This window comes from Chroicocephalus ridibundus, chromosome 3 (genome assembly GCF_963924245.1).
Source record: "Chroicocephalus ridibundus chromosome 3, bChrRid1.1, whole genome shotgun sequence".
In the NCBI taxonomy this organism is placed as follows: Eukaryota; Metazoa; Chordata; class Aves; order Charadriiformes; family Laridae; genus Chroicocephalus; species Chroicocephalus ridibundus.
Genome location: NC_086286.1, coordinates 57588591 through 57606190, shown reverse-complemented (window position 1 = coordinate 57606190; position 17600 = coordinate 57588591). Strand labels below are relative to the sequence as shown.

The 17600-nt window shown below is 42.3% G+C and overlaps 1 protein-coding gene across 5 annotated transcripts in view; it reads right to left on the bottom strand.

Annotated features, from left to right (window-relative positions):
- SASH1 (SAM and SH3 domain containing 1) overlaps nucleotides 1-17600 on the bottom strand; it is a 567620-nt gene that overhangs the window by 32983 nt on the left and 517037 nt on the right. For 4 of the 5 annotated variants that reach the window (XM_063329265.1, XM_063329267.1, XM_063329266.1 and 1 more), the window contains 2 exons: nucleotides 16580-16692; nucleotides 14782-14883 (listed from right to left, as the gene is read on the bottom strand). In XM_063329265.1, the coding sequence (XP_063185335.1) occupies nucleotides 14782-14883; nucleotides 16580-16692 (215 nt within the window). Of the gene's footprint in view, nucleotides 1-5380; nucleotides 5568-14781; nucleotides 14884-16579; nucleotides 16693-17600 lie in introns of those variants that run through there. The other variant, XM_063329269.1, reaches the window with a different exon arrangement.

The following is a 17600-nucleotide window of genomic DNA, read 5'->3' as shown; positions in this document are numbered from 1 at the left end:
GGAAGGGAAGGGAAAGGGAGAGGAGAGGAGGCCGGCAGGGCTCTCCGGCTCAGCCAGGACAGCCCTGGCACTGTGCACTGCTGCACATTCCTGCGCAGGCTCCAGCTGGAGTGTGGTATGGATCATATACCTTACTTTGTTTTCACCCTCAGCCCCAGCCAATTCGCCGCATTCCTAATGGTCGGCTCTAAAAACCCTCATGCAACTTCCTGTCAGTGCAGCTATCTGGGCTTCCACAGCGCGCGCATCCTTTTTTCTCTTTCTCCTTAATTAAACTTTTAAAAAAAGAAAAAACGCAACAAATGCAAGCCAAAAGCCAAACCAAAAAAAAAAAACCAAACCATCTTCTCCTCTTCCCCAGCAATAATGCTGTCTGCTTATCCGGATGCTGAATAAAAGACAGGCCAAATATAAAAACGCTTCCTGGTTCTCTAATACTCTTAAATATCAGGATGTGGTAATAACAGTAGATGCCACGGGGCAGGACACCAGTTAGCAGTTGCACGGGTACGCTTTCAAAGGCACAAACAGCGCCTGAAGGAGCTGGGGCAGCTCTGAAAGCCTACCTCGCAGGAATGCACCTCTCAAGGCCACCAGAACCACACCAGAGCAAACTTCAGCCACTTTCTGCAAGGGCACTGTCAATTACTGATTTCCCACAAACTTTGTGTTACTCCAAAACAAGAAGAAATACCAAATGGACCACATATGGCAGCAGGAATTGCCATTCTACCAACCAAGAGCCACAGGGATGCATTTATTATGGGTAGAGGCTGGCTAGGTAACTAATAATCTTACTTCGGCAAAAATAGGGCTGCAAAGAGGAGTATCAGACTTGTTTATATCAAGATAAATTAAGCAGCAAGATGAACATTAATTCAGAGTTTATGACTGGGAAAACTTAGTGACACGTCAAACAACAAGACAGACATATTTAGATAAGACGACAAATGGAATATTGACCATAATCAAGAAGTTTAGTCAAGACTTCTTAGGCCATTAAGCGCATCCTGGCAAGCAACCATCTTGCATGCTCTGCACTCAAGATATGTTTATTTTAAATGTAATTACTCTAAGTCATTGCTTTCCTTCATTACTTTTCATATATCCTTGGTTTGCAAGACTACTTTTTGTAAAACTGTGAGCTCTGTAAGACTAAGAGAAAGGCTCATACCTGATCCTCCTGCCCAAGATTTCATCAAAGAATAAACAACTAGTCTTACTTTTGCACCACTGGTATCTGAGAAAGAACTCTGTCCCCTTGGTGTTATGAAGACTCAACAACAAAAGCTTTTACAATGTCTGACATTTGCATTCATTACTACCGCTGCAAAATTCCCCCTGTACTCGGCACTCCCCCTGTACTCAGCACTGGTGACGCCCCACCTCGAGTACTGTGTTCAGTTTTGGGCCCCTCGCTACAAGAGGGGCATTGAGGTATTGGAGCGTGTCCAGAGAAGGGCTACAAAGCTGGTGAGGGGTCTGGAGGACAAACCTTATGAAGAACGACTGAGGGAGCTGGGGTTGTTTAGCTTGGAGAAGAGGAGGCTGAGGGGAGACCTTATCACCCTCTACAACTACCTGAAAGGAGGTTGTAGAGAGATGGAGGCTGACCTCTTCTCCCTGGTGACAAGTGATAGGACGAGGGGAAACGGGTTCAAGTTATGTCAGGGGAGGTTTAGATTGGATATTAGGAAACATTTTTTCACTGAAAGGGTTATTAAACATTGGAATAGGCTGCCCAGGGAGGTGGTGGATTCACCATCCCTGGAGGTGTTTAAAAAAAGGGTAGATGGGGCACTTAGGGACATGGTTTAGAAGTGGCTTTTGTCAGGGTAGGCTAAAGGTTGGACTTGATGATCTTAAAGGTCCCTTCCAACCTCAGCAATTCTATGATTCTAAAAGTGAGTACCAAAATAGCCTCAGCACAAGGTACCGACATCAAACCTGAGTGGGTGGTACAGGGGGTCCCCATCACGCTTCAAAACAACTAAAATCCCATCATATCCAAGTGCCAGCCACGTTTTCCACGATGCTTGAAGACTGTCGGCACCCTTTGAGCCGGGGTCCTCTGCAGGCAGGGACAGACCCTTCCTAGTGCCGGTGCCAGGCCGAGAGAGGCGAGAACAGTTTGTGCGTAACAACAGGAGCCACCAGATAATGGGCTGACTGAAAACAAAGTCAGTCCCTCTCCAGCAGCCTATTTCCTATCATATCAGGTAGCATGTGGCATGGAAAATCTTCTGTAAAGGAAAAGGATGGCTAATAGATTTATGCAAAAAGGCCTAAAAATGTTGGTGACTGCGCCGGTGGTACTGCTCAGGGAACTTTCTTGTCAAGTCATGCCAATTCCTTAAAAATAAAACCATTTTGAAAAAGGGTTACTTTTTATTCACTTCCTGGTTTTGAAACAATTTTTTTTAAAAAGGCCTTGAAATTATCAAAAGTTTCCATTTTGGCACATGGGAAACAGAGCTTAATTTTCCAGCTCAAGCAATGTTTTCTTTTACAGCTAATATTAAACAGAAAACAGAAATGTAAAGCATTCAGGCCTTTAGTGACATATTTGGAAATCACTGAACTTCGACGCTTTGACTTCCCCAACCCACTCTACCCTCCTGGCTTCCACAGTGACAGAATTGCTTTTTTTGGTGCCTGTCCCTGACTTCAGATGGGAAAATCACCCCAAACTCCCCAGTGCATAGCGGGCCGGGCAAACGGCTTCCTGGGCAGCTCTAGCAGCCAGGCCTTGGCACTGGGCTTCGATGCAGCTGGCTGCCAGCCCCCTTCTTGCCCTCTCCCCCCTTAATGAGTGTTTCAGTACGCTGCAGCACTGCAAACTATGAAGACAGGTTGAGAGAGTTGGTGTTGTTCAGCCTGGAGAAGAGTAGGCTCTGGGGAGACCTTATAGCAGCCTTCCAGTACCTAAAGGGGGCCTAGAGGAAAGATGGGGAGGGACTCTTTATCAGGGTATGTAGCAATAGGACGAAGGGCAATGGTTTTAAACTGAAAGAGGGGAGATTTAGATTAGATATTAGGAAGAAATTCTACTCTGTGAGTGTGGTGAGGTGGTGGAACAGGTTGCCAGGGAGGTTGTGGATGCCCCATCCCTGGAAGTGTTCAAGGCCAGGCTGGATGGGGCTTTGAGCAGCCTGGTCTAGTGGGAGGTGTCCCTGCCCATGGCAGGGGGGTTGGAACTAGGTGATCCTTAAGGTCCCTCCAACCCGAACCATTATATGATTCTATGAAAAGGGCAGACATAGTCTGGTAAAGAGGTAACGACGCATCTGCAAGAGGCTTGGCTGCAGGCTCCCTGGCATAGGAAGAGGCCATGCTGTACCCACTCCGCCAATGCCTCCCAGCCCCCAGCACATGGCTGTCCTGGTATGCCAAGCCTCGGCGTAAAACAGCCGGGGCCCTCCATCTCCCCATGCCCCTGCACTGGGAGCAGGCCTCTCCCCGTCCTCCAAGGGGAAAACAAACGGATTTGCAGTACTGTAAATAGGAACGACTTAACTTCCATCTCCTCCGCTCCAATTTTTTCCACCCGAAAGCCCATATGGCTCAACTTTTAATTATTTTGGCTAATGCTGTATGTAGTAATTCTGTGGTGAATGCTTAAGTGTTTCATTTCTGGTTTCCAGGGCAACATTACATCAGATTGCAGACAGCTGGCTCCACAGCCTTAAACCATAACAAATTGGCCAAGGCGATGCACAAAAATCGCGCTTGCTGTAAAGAGAAGAGGGCAGGGCTGGGCCCACGGGCTGCCGGGGAGCCGGCCCAGCCTGCGGGCCCCTTGGTGGGGCTGGCTGGGGGGAGCCGCCCTTCCCCGCGCCACTTGGAGCAAGTGCATCCCCAACACATCTGCAATGCTCTCACGGTGCGGAAACAAGCCAGGCTTGGAGAGCTCGGCTGCACAAACGCGAGGAGGACTACAGGGAAACTGGGGCTAAATTAACAGCATCTGGAAATACCGAGGACTGCATGCGAAGGACTGCAGCCACCACGTACCACATGGCTGGAAGACTACGGAGGGGCCAAGACCCATCCCCACCACCCAGCTCTTCGCCGCTAACAAACGTGGCCACAAACCTACGAAGGTGCTTTCAAATCCAGGAGAGACCAATTCCCTCTCCCACCTCAAGCATCTCTTCTGCTTGGAAAACTTTTCCTACTCGTGCACCTCTAAAGGCCATGCTTTTGCATCATCTCGTACGTAAGATTAAAGTAAAACGCCCTAAGTTCAGGAACAAATAGGAAATTAGCACATGTACTTTGATAATCAAGGCGCTCACTGCAGTTCTGCTCCCGGCGCACTCTTTGCTTTCTCTCCCACTTTTCTCATGCAGGCTCTTTGCGGCTGCCTGCTCTGGAGGCAAGGCACACGCCTTGCTCTGCCGCTCTCTAACATCCAGCCCATTTCACACGCCGTAGAAATAACAATCCTAACCTCCCCCCTTTGAATTCGTGCTTCACACACGCGCGCGCACACACACACATACACAGACACACAGAGAAAACTAACATTTATTAGGGTACTTGGAAGTAATTGGCAAAATGTAAACCAGAAGTAAGTAGCTAGCTTTCGGCAGGACTATGTTTGGAAACACTTCAGGGTTATAGCAGCAGCCCTTAAAAAATACAAGATAGGCAAAAGCCTGCTAGCCAGATCCTAATAAAAGCGTTTAAGAAACACTAGGACAATATCCAGTTAAAGCTATGATAACTGATTAATCTGTTTCAGCTCCATAAACAAAAGTATATATGACTTTTACATGAGCCTGTGTGAAGCTAGTTAGAGAGATGTTAAAATTTTACAATTTGCTTCATGCCCAGTAATAGTTCAGCCCCAAACTAAAATCTCTAGGAAACCTCCCATCTAAGAAACAAGGAAATCTCTTAAGATCTGATTAAGCCCAAGCTGAAATTATTTTTGGCTATCAGAAAATTCTTGTTCAGCAAAGCGGGGCAAAAATACACATTCAGACTCGCGGGCATATCACATCACATCCCCCAGCCCTGGCTGGCTCACTTCAGAATTAAGAGCTCTACAGTAAATGCAAAGAGATTTTGCTGTTCCCTTTAGGAGACGTGGCTACACGTGTCCTTTCTTCTTTCTCTCTTAACAGGCTTTACATCCGCCAAAAAAAACAACCATTCTAACTTTTTTTAAAGTTTTATTAAAGATGCCTGGATAAAGTCAGAGACAGGAAAATAGAACAGAAAAGAACTTAAAAGCCCAAGGAAAGGAAGAGGAGAATCGAGAAAAGCTACGCATGCTGTGCCTAAGAATAACCACAAAAGCCTTTTCTCTTTCTCCCTCTATGAAACAGGAGGCACATCCTCTCCACATCACGCTACATGCTCAGTGACTTACCAGCTTCGGCATTTATAGGCCTAAAGCTCAGTTTCGAGTAATTCCCCCTGAGTCCTCAACTGCTGTCAGCTTCGTAACCCTAAAATTTAGGAGCAGACCCTTCTTCTTAAGTATTGTATTCGCTCCGAATCCTGCGCACAAAATGCCTCTTCTCTGGAGTTACATTATCGGACACCAAACTGGCTCCGATTCCAGCGCTGAATATGTAAAGAAGAAAAAAGCGTGATGCTGGACTCAATTAGCTGTTTTCTGCTCACTGATTGATTCCCCCAGTTACTCGCTAGCTGCATAACTTGCAAGAAAGGCATAAGTCATCAGCTCTAAGCAAATCTTCTATTCACCACAAGGAAAAAAGGGAGTGTTGTACATGGCAAACAATCCCTGTTTTCACTGACGAAGGCTTGCTGACCTCTCGCTGGCCTCTAGTTCCTTAATTACTGTCTATGGAATTTCAGTGAAAGAAAAAAAATACAGAGAATCTCTGCAAAGCCAGGACGAAGACTGACCCTCAAACACGACTGCTAGAGTGGAGGCTGTGTCTATAGGAAATATAACTTAAGCCCTTTACCAGGCTCTTTTTATTTTTACTTTTTAATTCTTTTGACAAAAAGCCCCCCTGAGAATTTCCCTTTATAAAGGGCTAATTTGACAGAAAAATAAACCTTGCTTAAATGTTTTTTAAATTAGTGAACTTAGATACTTTTTTTTTTCTTTCCCCTTGGTTTCAGTGCTATAAAAAAAGACCATCACTAAGAACTGGAAAGGCAAATTATGTTTAATTCAGAAATCTCAGGCTAGTCTAGAATTAGCCACGTTGCGGCTTTATGAAGCATTGCAGCGTGCCTTCCAACTTTTCCTCCTAGGCTAGGCTCAGACCTCCCTTCCTAAGCAACAGACTATGAGATGCTCAAGTAAATTTGCACTCCTCATAGTGAACCATACCTAATCCCAAACCCTGGGACAAATTCAGACTTTGAACAATTCTCTGAGTGCAAGAAAACACGGACCAAACCCTCTACTAATTAGAAGCACTGCTATCCAGTGGTGGAAGCAGTAGCAAAGGCATACCACAACAGCACTCTCTTTAAACCAAGAAAAGATTCCTCTTACTCAGGACCATCAATGGCCAGTTAATCTGGATTTGCCGCAGATCAATCTCACAGTGAAATCACAGCGGGACTAAACGTCTACTTCCTTTGATGACTGGCTGATTTTAATGATCCACCTAGCCAAATATCCTTTTTCAATTTCTCCATCTTCGTACTAATGACCGTACACAGCTTTTCCACTCCCTAGTGGTCATGTAAACTAGATTTACTGGTGTGCTGTAACTGGGTTCTTACCCTTGAATTACTTCAGCCCCAAAACTCTGATGTAAAACCCTATAGAAAATTCTAAGCTTCAGATAAAACCAGCTAGTGTTCTCCAATTTCAATAACATACCAGCCCACATCAAGTGAAACATGACAGTGACTTCCTTGAAACGTATCCCAGATTCCCTTAAAAGTTCATGGCCATGAGTGAAACTGATCTAAGTTTGGGGCTTTGCAACTTGAGTTTTGAAGGTTTTGGGTTTCATTAAGAAAGTTTCACAAACCTCTAATCCTTGCAGAGGCTGTTTATAGAAGACTGTGTGAAGCTCAGATGCAATAATCTGCATCATGTCCTCAGGTTACAAATAAAGGCCTCCAAAATTTTTAGAGAAAATTAACTGAGGTCATAAATACTTTTGCCACTTTACACAATTAACTGCATGAGTGTGAATTATAAAGGCTGTGTGAGTCTAAAACATGCAGTGGTAGTGTCAACCCCCTCAGGTACGCTGCAGAAAACAGCAATCCCATGTCTGGGTTTGGTCTGTGATTACTTACAAGGAAATCAAAGAAGCATCCAACAGCTACTTTAGTGAAAGATATATTACACATTAGCTAGTGACGACACTGCTTGCTGAAATTAATGGGAAATATTTGTCATAAGTAACGAGAGTACAAAAATTTAATTCTCCCAGGAGGTCTGTCTTGTTACTAGAATAGCTGCTTAGGCAAATTCCTGGATGTTAACTGTTTCCAGGTTTTAGTTAAATAATTTTGAGAAGCACATTGCTGACGTTCGCATCTGCAAGCCAGACACATTTCCTCATGGTGAAGTGTTTCTCTCACTGATTAGCATAATTAGTTTTAATGACATTACAACTGTACGCGTGTACCACTTGTCATAGGTATATGTGGCAGAATGAAGCTCTGCATTACATTACTCTGTATCTATTACAACACAGCATTCCTTTCCAGTTCTTGCAGACCCCTCTACAAATGGGAAAGAGAGTCTCTAACAAGGTGCTCTCAACTGCATCTTGTGTTTCGGCATGGATGAGAGGGCCTGAGGAGAATCCCTGTTCTTTGGTGGAGACTGTGCTATTAATGAATGGAGTACACCACTGGCACTGGAAACCAACCTCCCTGCATTTTGGAAAACCAAGGGTGGAACAGCAATACATGAAATACAGTGAAATTCATATAGGAGAAAAAAAAAGAAAAAAGAGAATGAGAGCCCTTTAGTAAAGGGTGTAGTAATTTAAATTACATTCTTAAAGTATTTTCAAACAATCAAACTATTGATGTTACCATCCTAAGTGTGAGGAAGGAAACACCAGTGGCGAGGAGGAGGAAGAAGTGGGAACGGACAGGAGCACAATTAAAATTTTCTATTGTACCACAAGTAAAGATTATTCAGCCTGGGTCTGCCAAATAGGGCAGTGAAACACATGGCTTTTGAGATTTCTAATTCTTGAACTGAGCAAGGCTTTGTTCCAATCTAATAGGCTTGGTCTCAGAAAAGATGGGGGCAGGGAAACCACATTATGGATTACAGCATCTCCTGCTGGCTGATGAGTGCAGGGAGAAAGGTCATAGGAAAAAGCTGTTACCACCATTCCCCACCCTCTAGGTATTAAGCAGAGAAATTAGGCAGCTGTCCAAGGGCAAAAAGGTATTAAAAAAAAAAAAGGCCAAGTAATGTGTTAGAATGAATATTAAATTAATTTGCCTTCCCACCTCCCACCCTCCCCAAATACGCGGCCAAACATTTTGCGGTAAAGTAAGACAATAGGACTTCTCTGAATGCAGTCAAAACAGAAGTGGTCATGAACATGCTTAATTACAGTCACTGCCTGCATGTTACTGTAAGCTCTCTTCTCTGAGTCATGATAGCAGGAAGATTTTTCTCAGAAACCTTACGACAGACTAATTATATCCAGTCTTCATATCCACAGGAGCAACTCCTACTGGCAGCAAGCAGGAGGTTTACTTGAGCTATGTTACTGCCAACTGCTCAGTACAACCCTGTGGTGACAATGTTTAGTCCCACTAGGGACATATACCTAGCCAAGTTGTATCTGATGACAACACGAGCAGGTCTTGCACGGTAAATAATACTTCAAGAAGTGACAGAGTTTTATTCCTAAATAAATGTGTTTCTCCTGCAAATTCTAAAGCATTCTGGAACATTTCAGACCAAACAGGTAAAAAGTCCTTACAGTGTTTTACAAAACCAAATATAAACACATTGATGGTCCGCTACCATCACTTCACAGCACAGCACCGATAGCTCTGCAATCATCACTCCACACCACTGACCTTACTTAAAACTTTGTGTTGTGTCCTGGGAACTGCAAAGACGATTTGAGTTTCTCTCAGGAAGGTTTTTGTATTACTATACCCATGGGAAACCCTACTTTTATGCATGGGTAGAAAAGGGGGAAAGACTGTAACAAAATATGCCTTAATTCTTTTGCTACTCGCTTTCATCAAGAGGTGCTGGACACCATTCCTGAGATCAGTGGAAAAGGAGGGCAATCAGAGCCTCCCAGGACAGGTCCCTGTGGTAGGCACATAGCAGTATCACTTCGAAGCCATATCTTATTATAGGCTCTTTTTTCATCATAACTGTTACTAAGCACTGACAGTATCATAGGAACTTGGACAGTAATAATAAATACACCATCCAATACAACGAAGCATATCAGTGCCTTTCAGGAAATCTTAACAGAAATTGGGTCACCAGACTCTTCGGAGCAAAGATGAAAGCTCTGCATCCATTCATAGCCATGTTCAGCAGCAGCTCCCCTCTGGTACTTCAAAGAACATGCAGGGCCTGGAGGCAGCAACAAGTTCTCCAAAAAGAATTGAAACATAGAAACATCTTCTTCTACCCGTTAGCCTTTCACGGAAAAAAAAAACCCAACCCTTACCAAAAATGTTAAGTCCTGTGATAACAGCAAAACCAGGGCTAACATAGTGCATAGCTTTCAAAATGCTCCCAGTATCCATGTTGCTTCAGCTTAAAACCCACTCTCTAAATTAAAAAGCCCTCATTATGCCCTAGTCTCCATTGATATCCAATGCTTTTTGCCAAAATGCATCATCTTTGAGCTTAGTTCTAACAAGTTAAACTGACTATTATCAAAAGAAGGGTTTTTTCCCGTTTACTGTAAGTCCTGCAGTATGAGCAGTAACAATGTTAAAAAACGGTTAAACATTTTAAGAATCCATCAGTAATACAAATAAAAATCAATTCAAAAATTGCTGTATTTAGAAAGCATCCACAATCTGAACCACTGAAATACAGCATAACCCTGAATAACGTGGATTTGGTGTAGTTACGCTTAGATTTACTCTCAAGGTAACTGGTGCTACAGAAGCTATACTGCAATTATTTCTTTTCTTCCTACTCTTCACACTTACCAAACAAGACATTAATGACTGTTAAGTACCTGTTGTACTACAGGTAATACAATCGTGATTCAACAGCTTCAGCATCTCTTGGATTGAATCGAATATGACCCAAAGTCCATTCTTGTCTGTTATTCTGCCTCCAACACCGGTAGCAGACACAAACGCAGCCTTCCAACTTTTAGCCCCATTTAACGACTTGGTAAATGAAAACGTCCTCAGCAAATAATATGAAGAACAGGAGCAACAAAAGATTACCTCACTCCAGCCAGAGATGTCGCTATGTGGACTTGATTTGCTGCCGCCTGTTATGAAGTGGATCAATAGAAGACGGAAGAGAGCAGCAATGTAAGGGGGAGTTTTCCCCAGCATCAGCCTCACGACAGATGCAGATGTGCGTGGCACGTCTCCAGGTCTGCACAACTGCTGACACTCTCCTCACCAAAAAACAAACAGGGAGCCAGTTTCCTACTGGTTACAGTGCCATGCTGACAGTCCTGGGTAAAGAAGTGTTGGGAGGGCAGGGAGGTAAAACAGCGCTGCGGGCTTCCCACTGCCCACCTGCAGGCCATACTGCTGGAGGCAGATGCTGCTTTTGTTCTCCCCCCTCATAAATTTTATGGCCTCTCTCCTGAGGCTGCTAAGGCCAGATGTGGCAGGTGGGGAGGTCTTGGGGGAGCACGGCACATATCACTGCAGCACCCTTCAAACGAAGGCCGGCTACGCTACCTGGGAGCTACGCTACCTGGGAGCTCGCCTTAACAAGCTCTGGATGGCTGACCATTATCCGCTGATCAAAACCAAATGAGACCAACAAAACAGTTCAGTCCAGGGATAATTACAACTTCATTTAACTTGCATTTACAGAAACCGTCAGTGAAGTTAATTAGTGGTTTGTTTCCGTAGCAGCGCATGTATGATACACACTTCTGTACAACCTCCCTCCTGCTTCTCTCCTCTCCCCTACTCCCGCATCCAACACAGCGATTGGTACCAATTAGCAGTCTTTCAGCAGAGGGCACAGGAAAGGATTTATACTGGTTTCTCCTAACACTGGTCCTCCAAGCTGGGCTGGAGCCGTACCAGCGGGGCTCTGGGGACGAAGCAGCCCTGTTTTAGATGAACTGAGAATTTCAACCCCCAAAAGTTATCAAACGAGCTTCTATCTTTAAGAAGCATAAAAGGCACCTCAGTGTAAAGAAAGAATGTGATACAATTTTTAAGTTCTCTTTTTCCCTGGACTTTCTGACTCCTGAGGACAAATAGGCCCTTATCTAAAATCCAGAAAGGGATCCATTTGTAATCTGCACCTGCTTTACATCCCAACGCTTGGCACAAGGCAGTGAAAGCTTGTCTAGTGTTACTGTGAGCAGCCTACATTCCAACAGAGATGAAACATAAGTATTCAGAAATAAATTTGTAAAAAAAATGATGAGGCGTTCTAGACTTTTGATACATCTGTCTAAAAAGAAAAACAGTTTCAACTGGATTCCCACATTAGCAAATAAATAACACGCATACTTTGTTGTGAAACAAGGGGACCATAGTAGTGAGACTGAAAGCTACAAATTGCTCAAGTGGCAGAGAACCAAGTCACCTACTGACTTGGCAAAGCCTTTATTTGTTTGTTTGTTTGTTTCTTAAGAGCAAACAAACAGGATATACAATTGACAGCACAGCAATGACATCAGGCTGCCTCCCTTTGGATGCTGAGATGACAACCCTTCAATCCTTTGTGGTTCATCTTTAGGGTTTAGTTTTGTAAGGGTACAAAACCCAAGTTTCCATGTCCTGGTAAAGTAATTTAAAAGAGGAGGAGCTGGGAAAAAAAATCCTTAAATCAATCTTTAAAATGAGTTAAGGATCAAGACCAGTGATGTTAGTCACAAACACATGATAGTTATACAAGGTTTTTTTAAAAAAAAAAAAGTGTTTTTTTTTTCCCTAAAAAGGACAACAACAACTAATGGTATTTGCCCTTTAGATGTTATTTTGTAGGGGGCTGTCCTTACGCTGTGGGCAGCGCTGACTTGAAAGTAATGGAGTACTTAAACCCTTAGAACACTCCAGACATTCTGCCTTCATTTTCAGATTCTCTGATTGCTCAGATTATATCTTTTTTTTTTTTTCCTTCCTGAAATGTAGTCATTGGGCAAAGCTAGTCCAAGATTCTCCACAAAAACCTGGTGACCCATCCTCCCAAATCCTCCTAACTACCAGCAGGTCATTAAGTAGTTAAAGATGTCCCTGCTTGCTGCAGGGGGGTTGGACTAGATGACCTTTAAGTGTCCCTTCCAACCCAACACTTTCTATGATTCTATGTCTCTCTGCCCGGGTAGATTAAACAAGAAGAAAATAAAAAAGGCATTATACTAGTGTCTTGATACCTCTTAAATCCCTAATGTTACCAAAGAAATGCATAGCAAGTAAATTAAAAATAATCCTTTTCCTAAATTCCCTCAATCTGCAATTATCCTGCAATTCACTTTTATCATTTGTGTGTACAAAATGTTTACAAAATGATCAAGTATGATCACAATGTTCCATTAAAAACTGCCTAGTGACAATTTGGCCATAAGACGGAAAAAAAAAGAAATCAGAAAAAAATGCCAACAGAACCGGAAGAGCCGTTGCCCAAGGAGTTTTAATTCAAACCAGAAACTTCAATTTCAGTGACTCATATTTTCAGTTACTTTATGAGGTTAGAAGGTAGCGGGCTACCTAACAAAATGTTTTTAATATATGGAAAAACATCTTTGCTTCATGGCCTCTGTAAAACGAGTGGGGTAGTTTTGTGTTGAGATTCCAAATTCCCAGAGTACAAATCACAGAAATAGCACTGAAGGTCAAACCACTTGGCAAAGAAAGGGCTTGAAACAGAATCATCTTCGCACCTCTCAAAATCTGGTCATTTTAGATTAATAGAGATCTCCGTTGGCAACACAGTCTGGGTGAACATACGCCCTATCTCTAGACATATCTGATCCTTTGCACTGTTTGGTTTTCCCTCTTGCACGTTAATTATAGCCCAAAGTTTTTTCACCCTAGCTAACCCCAGTTTCTTTCTTGTCCACAAAAAAGGAAGCCAAGCTGACTTTTGTTCTAACATGAAGTTTCATTTCTGCAGATTATCTGATTTTCCCTTGAAGGCATGCAGTTTCACAGCTTCTGTTAAATGTAACCAGGATAAAAATTAGAAGCAAGGGCAAAAATCTTGAGAGGCACCCGCAACAACAGACTAGAGAATCCCCCATCAAAGTTAGAAGGAAGATGGTTCAAATCCTACCAGAACAGAAGAGAGAGGCAACAGAGCTCTTGAGTCAAAGTGTAAAGATGGCTTAGGAAAGTAATTTTAGAGAAAAGGTGACAAGTCATTCCATTAGGGAGCAAATACGTTCAGTCCTCAGAGGTATACACAGGTATAAACCACTATCAGGAGATTTAAGAGAGAAACTCAGTATTCTCCTGAGATTTGACCACAGTAAATGAGAGTTTTGAGGCTTTTATGCTATAGGTACCTCAGCCAAAGGCGTCAAGAGGGTAAAGTTCAGGCTCTAAATACTAAAGAGGAAAAGATCGAGACATCTTTCAGTCAGCTAAACAATCAGTGCAGAAGAGTCAGGATCCTTCCTTCTCTATTCTTTACACATTTCTAATATATCGGAACACAGTATAAGGCAACATCAGTCCCCTTCTGCTCCCATCTAACTAAAGATGGGCATATTTTTTTTTTAAATATAAACAAGAAAATCTTTCTTCACCACAAAATATTTTAAACATCTCATAAAATGACATAGCATTCCTCTTCTCATTTAGGGAGGAGAAGCTAACTGTCTGCTGCAGTTAGCAGGAAATTCCATTGACAATAAAATAAATAAATCAATCAATGGCCTCAAAAGCCTATGATTCAATTATATGGGTTACAAAGAGCTTGGATTTGACAGCCAAATGTGTTCTTCTCTAAGATTTATCTGTGAACTTATAATTAGAGAAACGGAGTGGAATAAACTACTCAGTGAAAATGAAGATATTTGGAAGGAAAAATTAATTAATTCAGTATGGCATGACACAAAGACTGTCTGGTGCCCATAAAAACAACAGAAGCTACACAGCTCAGAAGTAAAAATGAGGGAGGAAAGCTGCCTTACTGCTTATGGGTCTGGCAAAAGCTGCAGACTCTCTGGGCTGAGAATTAGCAAATGCAGAGACAGAACTGTTTGAAAGCAGCAGGCAGCTAGAACTTAGCCAGACCCTCATCAAGAATGTATCAACAAGGGCTAGGAAGGCCTGAGAAACTCTACTTCTCAGTTACTGTGAATCAGCGACGTGAAACAGTTCTCTCTTAACAACCTAAAAAACCTTCTCCATGCATTTTGGAACACAGGCATTTTTGCCTGGGATCACTTGTGCTTCAAAAGCTCAGTGACAAAGGGCCATATTAAAAAAAAGGAAAAATAGAGATAATAAGACCACTCAAGTCTGCGACAATAGACCTAGAAGATTTAAAAATCCATGTTAAAGATTTTCTGCAGACAGAATGTAGCATCATAAGGTCAAATGATACATTTGCTATTAAGGAAATCACCAGGTAAATCGGGATATTTCTGTACTGCAGTAAAAGAATTTAAATATTAAATGACACTGGGGAGCTAAATCAGAATGACAGGTACTTACATTACAATTGGAAGACCCATCAAATGTTGAGTAAGAACCATCAGGCCATTCTGTTGCGTCTACAGTGCTCAATTGCCTGTGCTGGGCTTCATACTCCTTCAGCTGAAATTTGAAAAGACAAAAAGAATGTTTTCCAGTGAGAACAAACTATCAGTCTTCATTAAAATACAAGAGGTAACATCCTTTCAATTTTTCTTCCCCCGTAACATTGTGGAACTGGGAAAATCAGAACTTTTGCACTGAATGTCTCACTTGTTCAAAATAAATTAATTTGCTTTAGAATCAGAAGTTTTAATGATGAGGGTTTTTTTTTTTTTCTTAAAAGGAAGTGATCTGTAAATACTGAATTTTTGTAAACTGTCATTGGTAAAATATAAATTACACATCCCCATCTCAAAGGCACAGTTTACAGCAGACAGACTAAATCACAATAGCCTGCCAATTTCCTTCATAACGAACGTGATCCGTAGTGAAGACTAGGAACCCTCTTTTATAATTTTAAAACAAAAGACCATCTTTCCCTTTTTCCAATAAATGTCTTAAGACAGAAAACCAATGCTACTAAAGTCAAACTGTTGAGAGGATCATCAAGAACTGATGATATTAAAAAAAAAAAAAAAAAAGAAAAAAGTTGCTGCTAGTAGCTCAGACCACTAGAGGGAAACAGTACAGATACATCTATGAACCACACAGATAAGGTACAACCCTCCCCCACAAAATTAACAGCAGAGAAGTAAAAGAGTTCCCAATATTACCACCTAGTAATTTTAAAATTTTGCATTTTCTTTTCATGATATGATTCCCAGCAAAGCAATATTTTCTACAGACATAACTTTACATCCTAGGACAATCTATTTCAGGATGTAATACGTCAGTATAGAAATCTGAGTGCCAATTCATGATCTAAATCATGTTTTCTGCACCTCTAATGGAGCCCATACAGAATACCCTGTGTTCCACCACAGTATTTTGCACAAGGTTACAAAATCATAAGTGTTGTGGAAACCTTAACACTAACATTTTGGCTGCTGAGCAATTAAAATCTTAGCCCTATTGCTGCCCAAATACAATACCTCGGAGTTATTATTCTGGTCGTTTATTAACATGTAGATTTTGTAAAGAAACACTTCTGACAGCCACTGTACTTATCGAAAAAGATACATCTGTGTTGATCTTAATGTGAAATGCCAAAAATTGAACATGTTCTTTTGAAGGCTACTTAAACAAAACACCACCTTTTTGGCTAAGAAACAAGCAGAAAAAATTTAGCTTAAACATTAGTATTTTTCAAAGTTTTCCTTGCTGAAAATGGTAGCCTTCAATCAAACTGCCCTTCAGCCATTAGCAGCAGGAAAATAATAAGAAATATATGCATTCTGAAATAAATAAGGCAAGCTCAGCAAAACTTGCAGCGTTCCTTTTAGCACTTAAACCTATGAACATACATGATAGATAAGGGCTAGCGCAGGTGAGATTCCTCTCCCTTACTTTAGATGGCTGCAATGCAAATGTCTACACTTGAGCTTTTCTCTCTATTGCCAATGGAGAGAAGAAAATGCTTTTAGGACTTGATTAATTTACCATGCACTGGACACCTATTTTTGGTTAAGCTAAATCTCACTTTTTCCCACAAACAAAGAAAATGCCATATAATTTATGCTACCTAGTGCAATGAGACAAACAGGCAAGCTTTCTCCTCCTTCTCATACGTTTTGTGAGCAAATGAAAACTGCAAATTGGCATATCCTACATCCTAAAACATGTTTCTCAAGGATATTTAGGTATGGACGTATCATACCCTAGCAAGTGCTTCCTCAATGGTGATCATCTTCTCTTTGACCATCATCATCAGCTGGATCCGCTCTTCATCACTCATCGTGATCTCACTGGCCACATACCCTACATCCTCTCCTGCAGGAAAAAGCACAGAGATATCAAGCATGTGTAAGAGGTCATGCACAGAGCGGGGTACATTGAAACTGGATTCTACCCAGTGCTCTGAAATCTGGTCGCCACGTGGATCTGGCTGGCCAGAAACAGACCCTCCCCAGAGCAGTCCCGTAGTATAATTTAAAAGGATTGAATGATTTGGAAGTAACTGAGCGAGAAAAGTAAGTAAATTAGGGCTAGAAAACTAAGTCTGCTCTGACACTGAAAGCAAGTGAGCACAGCAAGGAGAAATAAAAAATGACTGTCATCACACAGCTACTGACCCTGAAATATGAGAATCAAAAGAGAAAGTGCTAATAACAGAAAAGTCCTGCACTCAGCTCTGAGGAATACTGTAGTCAGCTGCCAGAGTGGAAGGGAAGCCCTTCCAGAAACGGCGTGCTGGGCCCTTGCAGCTCTTTGCCGCAGACCAGCCATGTCCCTCAACCTATCCAGGCTATCTAATCAGCCACTGAGCTGGCACATGGTGCTGGATGTACTGGGGCTCTCAACTCCAGGACGTCTCCTTTTGGTATGTGCTTGGCATGTCAGCGTGGACAAATTATAACTTGCCTTGAGAGCCAGCAAGGACCCACACTTAACTGAGAGCATAAATGTGCCCCTTTTCAACCTCATAAGCGGGCTCCTGTCATCTTTCACAATCCATCTGAACACAGACATAGCGACGTGGAGAAGCATCTGTTTGCAACACAAGGATCTAACCAATACACATGGGGAAACAGAAATTTTCTGTGTGAAGAGAAATAATTTAAGCAATGCACAGCTGTGTCCTTTGGAGAACTAGAGAAAGACACCTGACAGTTTAAGTGGAATTGATCCTACATTTGTACTAGTCACCAGATGCTCTTTTACTACTCCTTCTTGTAGTG